General features: G+C 29.8%; 1 protein-coding gene across 1 annotated transcript in view; it reads left to right on the top strand.

The window, feature by feature from the left end:
* The window catches only part of LOC136982925 (cleavage and polyadenylation specificity factor subunit 5-like), a 56,944-nt gene extending 40,985 nt beyond the window's left edge, over window positions 1-15,959 (top strand). Inside the window, exon 7 of the mRNA XM_067279500.1 lies at window positions 15,572-15,959. Coding sequence (XP_067135601.1) covers window positions 15,572-15,593 — 22 coding nt within the window. The 3' untranslated portion in view covers window positions 15,594-15,959. The remainder of the gene's footprint in view (window positions 1-15,571) is intronic.
* Window positions 15,960-16,379: the final 420 nt, after the last annotated feature.

Below are 16,379 nucleotides of genomic sequence, written 5' to 3'. Positions count from 1 at the left end.
AAATCGATCGCGATCGACCGGTCGATCGCCGAGCCAATTTTGGTCGATCGCTAGCGATGTCTTGACTTAATGTATTATATTTGTAACCGAACGCAACTGTATGCATGCAGTTATGACTCGACTCATAAGCAGTGAGTGCACTTCGTACTGAAACACAGTGTATAAACATAGTATGTATTTCACACTTCCCCCTCCCCACTTAGACTATGCCTATGACAACAAGTCGATCGCGACACATTTTTACGATAAAAAGTAGATCTTATGTGCACAAAAGTTGGCCACCCCTGATATAAAAGATTTAAGTCACGGGTGGTTAAACATTGGGGCAATACATTAGAATATTGTACTAATAAAAATAATACGTGGATAAGATTTTACTTTTTTTAAAAAAAAAGATTTTTTTGAAATACTTATTTAAGCTAATTTTTACTGTTAAAATTATACATTGTTTGATAAAATATTCTACATTAATTTTAATATTCATATTGATTCATAATAAATTTTAAACATCACTAAAAGATAACAGATATTTAAATAATGTCAAGAATTTTTTAAAAAATTATAAGATATAAATCACACAATTATATCTCTATTAAATCAACTACAATAGAAATTTTGTTATTTGAATTGATTGAGAATCCTGTTGCATTGGAAAATAAATTCAAACAATCAAAATTTTTGAGTGACAATCTGTTAGTTTTTTGTGTGAAAAAGAAAAGTTTTATATAAAATTATTTAACGAAATTAAATTTCAAATTTTATTGATTGGTGTAGTTTTTAAAAATAAATTATCTTTAATCAGTACTAATGTTAATGTCAGCAAACAATCCTTCTCTGTAATTCAGTTGTATTATTGATTACTATACTAGAGTATTCTCTAGTATAGAAGGTCGTTTAACATAACCAAAAACGTTCGTACCGAATAAACACGGCTGCATTTTATAAGGTGCCATGTGTGTAGTGTTTTAATACGATATGCAGTCTACGACGAGTTAGAGTATTCTCTGTTTTATTTTTATTTATTGCTTAAAATATGAACATTTGATTTCCTTAATTAATGCCTTTGTGTTCTTAACTTAAACGTATCTTGTCTACTAGTATTTCATCAATTAACAGGACTTATTATACTGGATTTATGGATGCAGCAATTAGGTCTTACAGATCAGAAATAATAATGTTTAAGTGAATGTGAACAATCAATGATGTAAGTTTTGGTGTAAGTTAAACCAAAAAATTTATTTAATTTAATTATTTATGTTTTTTAAAAAACAGGAATACATATGGAATTATTTGATTAATATTGATTTTGAATATGCTTGGAATCAGGAATGTGTTTAAAAAACCCAGAATTTGTAAGAATTTTATTGTTTTATTGTTGGGAATTTTATGTTTATTTATGGTTGTAACAAAATTTATTTTAATTGTAGAAAATGTCTTTTAAATGCCTGCTGATGAGGGACAAACAGGTCCAGAACACAATGTTAAAGTGTATGTGTCCAGGTGATTTAAATAAACAATATTATTTCTGATCTGCAAGACCTAATTGCTGCATCCATAAATCCAATATAATATAATCCCTGTTAATCGATAAAGTACTAGTAGATGAGATAAGTTTAAATTTGATTTCCTTTTTCATTCATTATGCATTTAGTAAATAACTATCTTATGTCTTACAATAGAATTGTTTATTCAGAAAAATGGACAAGAATAGAGACTTGTAAATGTTACTGTGCAGTTGCAAAGCTGTACAACAGAAGCTTGATATTTATGGGGATTACGTTTTTTAATAGATTCATTTATGATGATAAAACCAGCAATAATAGCTGTTGAATTTCCTCTATGCAAAAGATCTACCATTTCAGTTGTGTTTTTGAGAGAGACATTACTTGTGTGGTGTTTTTGCTGTTTTGTCACTAGAGTCTTTACATTTAAATACATTGTTAATTTGTAAGGATAAAAGAAATAATTATTAATATAAAACATATTTACTCTGTGTAAATGCTATGCTGAAATAATGCAAGAAACTACAAGATAATATCCACTAGCACAGTTTAACAGTAAACAATATGAATTACAATAGAAGTGAGTTTCAGACAATTAAATAATTTTTAATGTTTTTATTATATTTTTTTTTTGTTTGTTGTTTCATTATTATTGTTTATCCTTTCCTGAATTTTAACTTAATGAATATGAAAAATTGTTGCTAATAACAAACTGTGAATAAATGAAATGTGAAAATGAAAGTGTGTGCAAATATGAAGCTTTTATCACATCCATCCATTTTCTTGAATAAAATATATATAATATAAAATACAGCAGTAGAAGTTTGTTAATCTGATAACTACAGGACTAGAATGATGACAGATTATCAAAAACATTGGATGATTACTGAATGTTTTTGTATTTATACAAAATTTGATAAGTTGTATGTGATTTGAATGATGCAGACATTGCTGTACATTTTGTATTAGCACATGCTGCTGTATGCTTCAAATTTGTTTATGCACACACTAATCAGTCTGAAGATGATAAGTGCAGGATTGTACTGTGTTAAGATTGATTGAAAAACTCGCAAAAATGTCAATGACTACATTATTGCACAACATAAATATTCACATGATTCACAATGTTGTAATGATTATTTTTTAGACATTTATTGCACACACATGATTTGTAAAAGCTGCATAAGTTCTGATTATGATAAATCCAGCATGTAACAATGTGCATGACTGCACCCTTACATTTGCTTCATTTTCTGTCCAGGGTTTTCAGTCACCAAATGCCAAAACATATTCCAATTTGCAGAATACTAGCATGCTCGATTATCATCAGATAGTTCTGGATGATTATCAGCTACTTAGCACACCTACTTCATAAAGATCTTGTGGTCCCTGGTTATCATAGAACCATCATTGTTGTCATAAAAATTCTCATTTTGGTGACTGTTATTATTAATTGCATACTCCAGTGCATTGGTAGACTTTTCTCTGCCTATAAATAAAGGCACCACTATATTTGGAAAAATTACTACATCTTCTAAGGATAATAGACAATGTAACAAGGAGTATACAGCACATTGAACATTCATAATTTTTGGTTAATCACAAATATTTTTATTGTAATTTTGTCATTTGTATAAAAGTTTTCTATTTTAAAAATGAGTAACTGATTTAAAAATAAAATGAAACCTTAGAGCTGCCTATCTTTGTCGGACAAAAATTATCTTGATCCAATTTGTTTTTTCTTCACATAATGCATACAGAAAACAATCATCTTGTTGGTGACAAAACTAAGATTTTTAACAATTTCTTCCCGAAATTTCTCTTTTTCAACAGCTTTTGGGCATCTGGTATGTTTTATATGCTTTAGTTTAAAATTTCCCAAATAAAACTTTCCAAATCACACTTGACATTCCCAACATTTACACCCATACACTACAAGTATTTTTTTATTGTTTGTATAGTGTTATATGCTTTACGAAACTTAAAAAGCATATATGACATGTATTTTATCTGCAAACATATTGATCTGATATACACAGAAAGTGAAGCAAAGTTGTAAAATAAGCTTCTAAACAAAGAATACAATAACACATTAACAGTAATGTGTTAAATTTCACAACTATTGCAATTAAACTACATATCTACTGTATATCACAAATCACACTCAGCACAAAAATAGCAAATTCACCAACATCTTATTTGCTGGGAAAAAGATATCTATGTTAAGTAAAACTGCATTAACCCTCCACCTCTTCCCCACAGGGATTTTCAAAAATTTTTTTATTAGGGTGCATTCTCATTGCATACCCTACTAAAGTGTAGTTAAAAATAAAAAATTGCATTTAAAATGGTACAGTAGAAGCTGTTTCTTAGGATAAGCCTTAATCCTCTCCCTCTCCCCACGGGGAATTTCGAAAAATCCCTTCTTAGTGTACATTCCCGTGCTGTACCCTAACTGTGTACCAAATTTCAACTTTCAACTCCTAACTGTTTGGGTTCTGCGCTTATTATTATCATTGTCATCAACCCAACTCAATTATATTATAAGATTGGAAAGACAACATTAGCAAATAATATTCATTAGTTTTAAGATAATCATCCTTTCCAGAATAAAGCTGGCTAATTAAAAATTGAAAGTATAACTGTCTTTTGATGTTAATACACTTGAATTATCACAAAAATTTGATAGAATACATTACTTCCACAGACTGTCATTAGTATCTGAACACTTCCTTCACAATCTATAGAACTGGGTCATCAACTTTACCAAAATATCTCTTGCAAGACAATTAAATTTTTTTATTGTTGCTCTGCTCTCTGTTGCTACTCCAAGTTGTTCAGCTTTGCAAAGATCTGAAAGCCAAGAACGAAGTTAAGGCCAGTACTAGATAAATGTAGTTCTCCTGTTATCCTAATTAAAAGTACTCTCCAGAAGAGTCTTGAGAAGAAAATCATTGTCTACATATGTACAATAGCAAACCCATTGGAACTCGTTGATAGGTTATGTGACATTCACCTTGACAATGAAGAAGTGATCATGATCACCATTATGGACTTTATCTAACTTTACCTGTCTATTTATATAAAGCTATGTTTCTGCTGTCTCATGGACTTTCTCTTAAACCCTGAACTTACACACATGTCATAAGCAAGTGTTGGAGCTAGCTCACCTAATGTGCTATTTTTCTTCCTTTGATTTCAATGGTAACACCCATCTGCAGGGCCATAGCAAGCTTGCTTTCATGTATCCTTTGGGCACTAGTCATAAGAACTTTAGAGCAGGAGGTCATTTAGGACTAGAAATAACATATGTTTTTGTATACCAGAAATATAAATGACATCCTTATAATACAATGCAGAAACCTGGCATTCAGCAAATATTGGATAGCTTCTACAACAACTCTTATGGTCTTACTTTGCATCTAGAACAGATGTGCCACTTCCTGGAAATAAACATCACATTTAAGAAACATAGGATTGCCATCAAAGTATACAGGAAACCTGCACACAACCCTCTTTACATATCTAAAGAATTTCATGGCCCCTTTAATATAAATTGGCACTTTCCAATTGTCCATTAGAATGGTATTCACATATTGCTCTGAATCGAGAGAGAGAGAGAGGAGCTTATGTAAGCAAGCTCCAAAATTGTCCTTACATTACCAAAATTGTGATAGAACAAGGGTATGTGGCCTAATACTGTATGGAAATTAGTACAAAAAATATTCAAGTTCATAACATAAAGATAGTCAGCCTGAGGGCAACAATGAGTTTTAGTAGTGTCATACAACAAAGAACTTAATACAATATGCAAATGGATAATTATGACTGTCTATCAATTTTTAAACTCCTTAGAAACAGCAAATAATCACTTGACCTGAAAAGAGTCCATGGCATATACTATATCTCTGCTCTCAATCAGTTTCAACATCCATTGGAGTATACAGTATACCCTCCATTTCAATTAGAATAAATGAGCACCAACATAAGGAAAGGGAATCTGGCAGCTAGCAGCCTATGTGGTCAAAAATGATAGGGTCCACCTCCAAGGGGATGATGACGAAAGCACATGATACACGACCTTTATCTGCTTATAAGCATGGAACAACTAGAAATTTACAAGCTGGCACTAAAGAAAAAGCAATTAACCATAAGGATGCCAATTTAATATAGTGCATAGAGAATGTGTTATAAAAATGATCACGGCATTTTAAACATAAACTCCATTAGACGGATAAAGACTCCATTTTATTATATATTAAGTCAAATAAGAAATTACTTTGATAATATTAATTAGTCATATATCTCTTGTAATTTTGACAAATATTATTGGAGTATTTGGCCAATAGCACTATAAAAAATTTTTTGTTCATTCCAAACTTATGTTCAATTTTGTAATTTTAAGTTTGTCTTAAACTAGGCAATATTGAAGCAAACTGGTCAAAGGCAACATTGAACAAAATTCATTCAATTGTCACAGGACTGACCATTGATCGCCCAGTCATTAATTCAATACTACTATATATCATACTCTTCAACAGAAAGTAGGGTATAACATAGAACACCAAAGGGTATGACAGTTCCTATGTTTCCTATGTCATAGTGTTTGGCAACTCTCAGATCTAAGAAGTTGGATTTTTCAGGCGAAAATCGGTGATATTTGTGTGCATTTAAAAGTTCCTGAAAGGAGCATGTGCTATAGGCCACAAAGAAGTCCTTGCATGTTTGTACTGTAATTTTTTTTTTTTTTTTGTTTCAGCCATGTCTTCACTATGCTGGAATTATGAAACCAAAAACTGTTTGATAGATTTTCATAGATGTAAAAATATAAATTAATAAAAAAAAATTTCTCTTCCTATATCAGAAAAAAAATTTTAAATTTATATTTTTGATGAGACTATGTCTTGTCTATAAAATTGCACTGCTGTCAACAGCTGGACACCTTAAAGGTATGAAGGAGTACATGTCAAGAGTTGATATTTGGCACAGTGTTAGGTGCCCAAATAATGTTCGCATAAAAAAAACCAGACTTGTAGGTAGTCGGGGACCGAGAACTGAGCCAAAATAAAATACAAAATGGTGACACTGTTTCTGCAAACAGTACTAGTGCGAGATTTGTGCATGCATTGCTCATTGGAAATTTTGAAATGTGAATGTTGCAAAATCAAATTTTGACAAACATGACACACGTTACACGTGTATTCTTTTGCTCTCATCGTTTCGCCATCCTGTGAAATGATGAGAGCAACATCGGGACAATTTGGGTACAAATATCTTCCCGCTTACTGTAGCCAAGAACAGGCCTGTGACAACACAACCTTCTGTAACCACAGTAGCAACAAAGCTTGCCATAATCTATGCCAGGACCCTGAGTACTGGTGTCGGCTTTTCCTCATTTTTCTCTTTTCCTTAGAAAACAGTGCACAGTCGAGCCCTGAGTCTTTGAGACAGTCTTGTCCCAAAAATGGCCTTGCCGTTTTAATATTAAAGGAAAGAATACCAACTTCATTGGTAAAATCTTAAACTTAATTTTTATAATAAATTATTTCATTGATTTTATTGAAATTATAGAAGTTATGTACAGTGCATATCATGATCATAAATTCATTCTTCCTGGTCTCTGTTTTTGTTTTCATTTATTTATTAAATTTCTGCCAAATAGGCAATAAATGAAAGCAGTTGGAGCTAACATCAACAGATTGCATCACTGACTGTCACCATTTTACAAACTTTCTAGCAATAGTTTGTAAAGGTAGATGAAATGTTTATTGGTTCTTTAGAACTATGTCTTAAGTGATATCACAAGAGGTGACATCACCAGATCATTGAAGTACAACAGTCACATGACCATAAAAATTGCCTATGACATTACACTGAAAGCAACCACATCGACTAGTTTGTGGAGGATTTTAGAACATGTTTGAAGGTGGTCATTTAAAACAACTAAACACGACAGCAATTTTTTTTAAAGAAGTGTATTGCTAGAATTTAAAGATTATACAGTAGAACATCGATTATCTGAATCAATTGGGGACTGGGGTTGTTCGGAAAATCGATTTTTCGGATAACGGATTATGTGTGAAAAAATACATTATTAATATAGTATATTAGTATATCCCAATAATAGTATATTAATATATCCCATGTTGAAATTTTTCTCTGTTGCATGTCACTTTGTGTTGAATTTTCGTTGATGTTAAACCTAATGAAAATTTTTATAATAATAATCATGGCTATTGTATTATTAAAAATTATTTCTTTATTTTGTACAAACAAAATAAATATATTGAAAAATCAAAAACATTTGATTCAGCACGACAAACGTCCTGACACAGTCCAACTGGAACACTTTCGGTTAACTGATGTTTGGATAATCAATGCTCTACTATATATTTTCACTGCATTTACTCTTTGCCTGAAGATAATGAATTTGTACTTTCATTAAAAGTACTTGCTAATATAAATTCATTTTTTGTGTATTTTTGTATTAATTTAAGTATATTAGCACAGAAAGTAGTTACTCTCAGTTTTGAATTGTAAAGTTTGATGTGCATTGCTATATTTTTAGATATCTGGCTAATTTTGTTGTAGTGTTGTTAAAAAAGCTTACAGAATGTTGTTCTTTTAGATCAGAGGTCTGCATGTTGTTTGGTAAATTTTGTAAGCAAATATTATGCACAAATTTACTGTATATATACAATATATATGTTCACTTTATCAGTTATCCAGACTCAAAAGAGATTTTTTTCAACATTGCTTGAGTATGTTCATATGTTGCATTAGTTTCACCACAATGTTTAGATTTAAAAAAAGGGACAAGTGTAATTCATGCAATAGTTTCAAGGCCATCAAATTTTTTCAAATATAAAAACAAGATGCAAATTAAAAATGTAATCTTGACAAATCAAACAAATCACACATTACATCACTCCAGAAAGTAGATTTTAATAAGGTAAAAATATTTTTTATCTAGTTTAATGGATCATCTTCAGTTAAAAGATGATAATAGTAAAATAAAAACACAGAATTAGATGTTAACATTGAAGTAAAATAATAATGTAAACAAAACTATTTAAAATAAACTACATTTTGTATAACAGTTTCCAAATGGTGGACAAGAAGTCTACAACATGATAGTTAACACATGCCTAGTCTTTATTTGCTTTGTAAATTTCTAAAATTTCAACTGTTTTAGGATAATTGTGTTTTTAGGTCCAACTATCTTAGCATCAATCTAAGATGACTTTTTTGTTTGTTAACAAATGCCAATAGGGCAGTGTTGGTTAGACCTTCATTCCCAGACCATTTATGTTTCTTAATCCTTTTTTTTTCTTTAATACTAATTTTCTCATTCTGTTGTATTTTAATAGTGTTCCCTTTTCTTAAATTTTTTAAAATTTTAAGTTGTGTATGTTCTATTTCATTTATGTGTTTGAAAACTGAAGATGATCCATTAAACTGGATTGAAAAAATTTTTGGTCTATTAAATTTTACTTGCTGGACTGATACAATACTCAGCAAGTAAAATTTATAAGGTTTGATTTGTTTCTGAATTCTTTCTCTAGTTTCTATTGTTGTTTATTATATACTGATTCCCATGTTCGAGAATAATTGGGACCGAATCCTTCAAGAACATCAAATCCTTGAACTTTGAGTTCCATTTTCAATGTTAAATTCGTAATTTGTTTCCTGACTTTATGTATTACTGCTGTTTTAAAACATTTTCAGAAAAATGAATGGTTTCATTAAATAAATATACTGTGCAATAAAAATTAATCAATTCTAAGAAATTTTTCGTTTAAAAAAATCTCGAGAATTACAAGTGAAAACCCTCTTTAATTCCAATTTCGATAGACTTGAAACAAGAGAAAGACCAGTAAATTACTCTGTGATTCTTACTTTATTCTATCCATATATATTTCGCTTACACAGCCTCTTCAGTGGATATTACAATGTTGCATTGCCGGTACTTTTATAATTCATCAAGCAATCCCAGCATGCATCAATACATACGCCGGTATTTAAATTTATACAATTTGCATGTTGTTTTATACAATAATGTTCTATAATACGTCGTTTTTCGTGATTTTTTACTTTATACAGTATTTTAATATTATTTCGGTCAATAATACAATTTGTTATGCTGCAGTGCTGTTGCCACGGGATTCTATTCTGTTTAATCTAATTGCCGCCTCATGCTCTTTCAGCCTCACTTCCAGTTTTCTTCCTGTTTCTCCAACATAGTATTTCCGTTTTGTGCATGTACACATCAATTCATATACAACTTCAGCCATCTCCAAAATGTTTTTGGTTGTATCTCATTTGCTTTATTAATCAGACAAATACCTTTGTTTAACTTATTTCATTGTTCGCCTACTAAGTTAACAGAAAATAATTCTTTAATATACAGTTTATATTTTTCATAAAATTTTGAAATATATGGTATTTTAATATATAAATTTTCTAGTTTTTTATTCTTAACGTTATATCTATTATTAATATACATATTATGCCACTTATGTATAAGCTGTTGCGGATAATCATTTAATAGATATTTTTTAAAAAGGTTCTTAATCTCAATATCAATATATTCTTTTAAAGTTGTTCTATTAAGTATTTTCTTTAGTTCCATCAAAAAAACATTTTGTTTTATTCCTATAGAACAATATGATTTATAATTAATTACTTTGTTGTTATTGCATATTTTTTCGTACTTATGGAACAACAATGCTTCATTTTTTCTTGTAATTGTTACGTCTAAATAATTAATTTCGTAATTTCTTTCTTCTTTATAAGTAAATTTTATATTATTATTCAAACTATTTGCGTAATTCTTGATGTTTTCGGCTGTAACGTCATTTGAGTCGTACAAAATTAGTATGTCATCTACATATCTAGCATAAAAGACAATACCTTGAAACTGGAAGATTTTTTCGTCTACTGATGCCATGCAAATGTCTGCAAGTTTTGGGCCAATTACCAATCCCATTGCAATCCCGTCTCTTTGACGATAATATTCTGTAGAGATTTTAAAATAGTTATTTTTAAAAGTAAGATGAATAAATTCTAAAATATGACAAGGTAAATTATATTTACTTAAACTTTCTGTAATAAAATTCCAATTTACTGAAGGATACATAGATTTTACGTCTAAGGATAGAAGTCTATAAGATTCTCTACTTTGACCTTGCATTTTTTTAAACGAAAAATTTCTTAGAATTGATTAATTTTTAATGTCGTATTAACCAATCCCATTGCTTTTATTATTTATTTACTGTGCAATAGTTTATAGTGCTGCAAAAGTCATTTTATTTAAACTGTAGTGAGTAAGAATCGCCAAGATTCAGACCAAACGCTGGTAAGGAGTACAAGGGCCATACAAAAAAGAAATTGTACAAAATACAAATTAAAGGAATGAAAAACAATATTATATATCTTACAAAGATTCGATAATTAACACACTAGTACACTAATTACTAAGATTACAGTGACACTTAGCCTAATAACAATATTTACAATATATACATACAAGGCGAGTACATGTTGGGATCACTGACACATTCGTTGAATCTCGTACAATCCAAACACAAATAAAAAGGAAAGAAAAAGGCAAACTATACACAAGTATGAATTATTTCCTTAAATTTCCTTCCTTAACCAACAGTTCTTCCACTTTGGACACAATCTTCCTCTCGATGCAAACAGATTTTCCTCTCGTCCAAAAACAAAAAGTCCAGCGTCTTGTCACTACTCTTCTTCCTTTCTTGCTTACCCTTCCACTAAAGAACTCCTCGCCTTATCCCTCGAAGCCTTCCTCTGATGTGTTCTCAACAAGTCACAGGATGAAAAAAAGGTGCTTACACAAGTTTTTCACTCCTTTTTATAACCCCCACCATCCGGGGCTTCCACCTTAGTCACACGATGTCATTACAACCAACCCTAAGCCAATGAGTGGTTGCCGAAGATGGAGGTACTCAACAAACAGAACGTTTTACAAATAAACAAGTATTGCAACAAGGAAAAAAAAATCTGATGCAGAAACAACACCAATATATAAAATATATAATTACAAAAAACAAAAAATAAATAAATTAGTGATGGAGCACTACAAAACCAAATGAAAAAAATAAACAAAACAGTAACATAACTTATAAATTAATGGACACCATATGACTGAGTGAGTGCAGTAATATTTTAGCATTGCATCTACTCAAAAATCTAGTTCACACAGGCTCAAACTCCAGTTTACAGTGGTATGTAAACTGGAGTTTGAATGGAAGAAATGGAAGATTACACACAATCTTCCATTTCTTAATCTTCACGTTCAAGAAATGTAATCTTCCATTTCTTGAAAGCTCAAAACCTTTAATGAAAGTTGAAATTTTGGTGCATCCAATCTTGAATGATCAAATTCCTGAATGACGACTTCCATGAACATTGAGGTGTAGTGTACTTGACAAATCGTGTGATAACTCATGATGCTGTGATGCTCTTATGAAAGTGCCAACATCATGCTGTCTGTTAATTGGTAGAGCACTGCAACAATGTCTTATATTTATGAACATTACTATGAAATGATTATACTCTTAGGGTGCGACTATGCATATGCAAGTGAGCAAGACACGATAAATATCAAACCCTCTCAGATATGTGTGAGAACCAGAAATTTGCTCTTGCCAGCGAGATTTCTCAGTTGCGCATGGTTTTCTTTTGTGAGAACTATATTGCTCACAACCTCTCACTTGCAACTAAATTCGCATCTGCATAGTCACACCCTTATACTTCATGAAATTCAGGAAAACAGAGATTCCACGAGCACTTTCCAGCTGCAAGACCTATATATATGACAATTTTGAATGTAATATACATTACTTGATGCAAACCTGTAATGCAATTGGGGATCATGGCTTGTCTTCACAACATTGAAGTTTTTGTGTACTTTCGTACATATCTACATACAAGCATAGATGAAGCAGCAAGACAATGTGGACTGCAGCAGTCATAAATACTGTATATCAAATGTTACATTCATTGCCATGATGTACTCATTCAACTGCTATCTGCAACTGGCACAACATACAGTGGATGATGAATAGCAATTTGACTGATGGTGTAACATGAGCTTAAATTTATACCAGAACAAACCACAACTGCTTGAGCACATTTTGTTGACTGATGGGGCATTTTTTCCTGGTATGAAGTGTGTAGCTGTTATATGTACACCATTGGGCATAGCATGTCTCATGATGCATACAAAATATGTGACTAATAAGTTTTACATGAAACATCAAAAATACAAATATATGTGAAAGCAGTGTTTATGTGTTTAGTGAGATTTGTGTGTGCTCGGTGTAACCTTGGATCATGTTCGAGGATGATACATTTTCAATTTCTTGATCCTGGCCTTACTTTTTCATTCTTATATGGATATTTAATGTTATTTTCTACTTTACATGCTAAGCTGTTGAGTTTTGAGCAGTAGCCATACCTTATTGAGATGTTCTTTATATGCTCTAATTTTTCTAACGGGTCTTTAAAATTGAAGCAATTCTAAAAGCCACTGTTTTGTACAATTGCTGATTATTAGAGGTGGAAGGTATAAAGAATGAGTGATAAGAGGGTTTTTGATATATATATATATATATATGTGACTACTGATCCCTGTCTGAGTGTAATGATGAGGTCCAGGTAGTGGACCTTCTCATTACACTCAGAAAGGGATATTCTGTTATTTTGGCATAACAGAATGGAATCCAGTGGTTGTTTGGTGTAATACAAATTTATTTGAGATATGTTGTTTATAAGAGAATATTAAGCACCATAGAGAATTGATATAATTGAGATATTAAGAAATGTAGAGAATTGTAATATTAAGTACCAATGAGATTTTATTAAAACTCTTATGTTACTAGCAACTTTTATAATAGTATCATTAATAGAGTATTAAGTAAGAGATGCAGATACATTTGATCAGCAGTTAAGTAAAAAACTTGTAAATTACATATTAATCAAATTACCCTTGTCACTATTTTAATTACAGTATTTGATCTGTTTCTGAGTCAAAATCATTTAATGTTTTTTGTGACTACCTTCTCTGTCTTCAATTACATACAGAATGTGAAGTAACAATCAATGTTAGTTGTTCTCAGTATGGAAAGGTAGTCCTTGTAAACATTAAATTACTTAATTCCTTGAAAGAAAACTAAGTTTTGTTATTTATTGAATTTATACTTATTATTGAATATTTTGCTAAATTAAATTATATTAAATTCACAGTTTTAATTGATTTATGAAAACAATTTATGAGATTATTTCCAAAGGTTACTAATTTATTCACTTCAAAATTTTGAATTTATAGACTAATGACTATCAATACTTGCTTTGAGGTGCTTTGCTGATATGATTCTTCTCAATTATATTTTGTTTATTTTTGACACTAGCTTTGATCTTAAGAAGCTTTTGAAGGTTATTTTTATTTTGCATCTTTTTTTAGGTGTAGCACTATTTTGCACTTAATAAATGGTAGTGCAAATATATTTTTAGACTTTTATATGCATTGACAATTGGAGAAAAGACTGTATTTTGTTTTAAGGTAACATTTTCTTTATGGCGATGTCTGGAACTTACCACTGAAAAATATACTTGTATTTAAGTTAATGTTTTCCTACAGAAAAAAATATTAAAAATTGAAATATATCAGAGATGATGTATAGATATTTATTAGATATTCAAGGATATTAATGAGATGTGAATTTGCATTACATTTCAATTCTATATTTTTAGTTTGAGATCTCAGCAGATGTATTTAATTTATATAAATAAAGATGATCCTTATCTAATTTTGGGACTGCCTGTAACATATAACATGATTAAATTTTCATAAAAAAATAATTTGATTTGTTTCATAATGATACTAGATAATAATGCGTGCAATAATTAAGAAATGATATTGACAAAGTTATAGCTTAATGTAATATATTAAAATATATATTAAATAATATATAAAGTATATTTATTATATATTGGAAAGAAACATTTTTTCTTCATTCAGAATATTCACTTTCTACTCTTTCTAGTAAGAAAATTATTTTATTAATTTATGATTATTTAATGAACATTTTAAACCCAAATATTGTTACATCCAATTAAAATACGAGCACTATATTTTTTTTTTAACCTCCACTAATGCATGAAAAATTTGGAAGCATGTGAGACAGGCACAGGGTGCATACCTAGTGAGTAGTATATTCCCTCATCACTTAGCGTTGTGCCAAGCTATTTTAGACACAATCCAGTCTCTTGCCAACTGTGAAGTACGAGCAGTAATACAATTTCTACAGGCCAAAGAGCCTAATGGAGGTGAAATTCATCGAAGGATGTGTAATGTGTATGGTGAGAATCTCATGAGATACGGATGTGTGCATGAATGGTGCAGGAAATTCAAACAAGGACGTGACAACATTTGTGATGAGGGCAGTCAAGGGAGGAAGCGTGTGATGACCGACAGTTTGGTGGACAAAGTGGATCAATTGGTGTGAGAAAGGCGTCGGTTCACGATTTCTGAGTTCAGTGAGGAGTTTCCTCGAATTTCAAGGTCCACACTGTATACCGCTGACTGACAGTGTTAAAAATTGGCTGAATGGCCTGGCGTCAACGTTCTTCGACATGGGTATACAAAAGCTGGTGTCACATTATTATGTCTGGCTGAATTGACAAGGCAATTATGTGAAAAAATAAGTGAAGACTGTAACTACCTTCTACAAATAAAGTGGTTTTGTTCTTCACTCTAGTTTTTTTATTCTGGGTCGGTGGATGTTGAAAAAAAGAAAACCCTCGTCATTAGATGAAACAACATTTGGGTTGATTGATTTATTTTGTAGATACTTTTTCTAAACATTTTTTAAATATAATTTTATTATATTATTATATGCAATCAATAAATAATATATTTAATATGATTAACAATTTAATATTTTCTCTTAAAATTAATATAATGTAAAAAATTTCAAATATTTATTAAACTGTTATAAAATATTTTATTTTAAACAATAACAATTTTTATTTTGCAGATTTAATTTCATATATAAATGAAGTATATATTTTGTGTCACTAGACAGATATGCAATCATATGAATGTGGTTTGTGTATTTTTGTAAGAAAACAAAATGGAATTTTGTGTACCATTGACAAACTATTGAACATCTTTACATTATGAATAAATCATCATCATTGTTTACATCTTTAAGATATTTCATTTTACAATAAAATTTTATCAATATAGATCTGTTTTTTATCTGAAGAAAGCTGTTTCATAATATTGGTTTTTCAAATTGAGTATTTTAAACAAAATTTTGGTAAAATTTATTTATTCAAAAAATATTAACTGTTTTAATAGTTTTTACATACTGTAAATTACAAATTTTATAATATGCAGTTGAAATATAATTGTAAGCACGACTTAAAATTTTCAAATTTTTAACGAAATAAAAATTCAATTTTTCTAAAAATATAATCATATTTTAAGAAATTTTCCATAAAAAATTAGAGTAAATTGTTTCATTTATTTACTTCTACTACATTAATTATTATTTACATTACATTTAAATGAAATAATTTTAAATTTATATATATACATATTCCTACTTTTATTTTTGCTTATTAAAACTTCATTGTCTAAACATCAGAATCAAATAGCATTAAATGAATTAAGAAATAATAATTTTTTTTATAATAAAAATATTTTATTTAAATTAAACAGTTGTTAACTATTTACAATTAATAGTTTAACATTATTAATAATTAAATTTAATACAGTTTTACAATAAATATAAAGTGTTCTGACTTTCTACCTACTATCATTAAAAAATAAATTTTTTT

This window comes from Centruroides vittatus, unplaced genomic scaffold (assembly GCF_030686945.1).
Source record: "Centruroides vittatus isolate TY-2023 unplaced genomic scaffold, ASM3068694v2 contig_874, whole genome shotgun sequence".
Lineage (NCBI taxonomy): Eukaryota > Metazoa > Arthropoda > Arachnida > Scorpiones > Buthidae > Centruroides > Centruroides vittatus.
The sequence above is the reverse complement of the archived record's forward strand: the minus strand, read 5'-3'. Positions and strand labels throughout refer to the sequence as shown.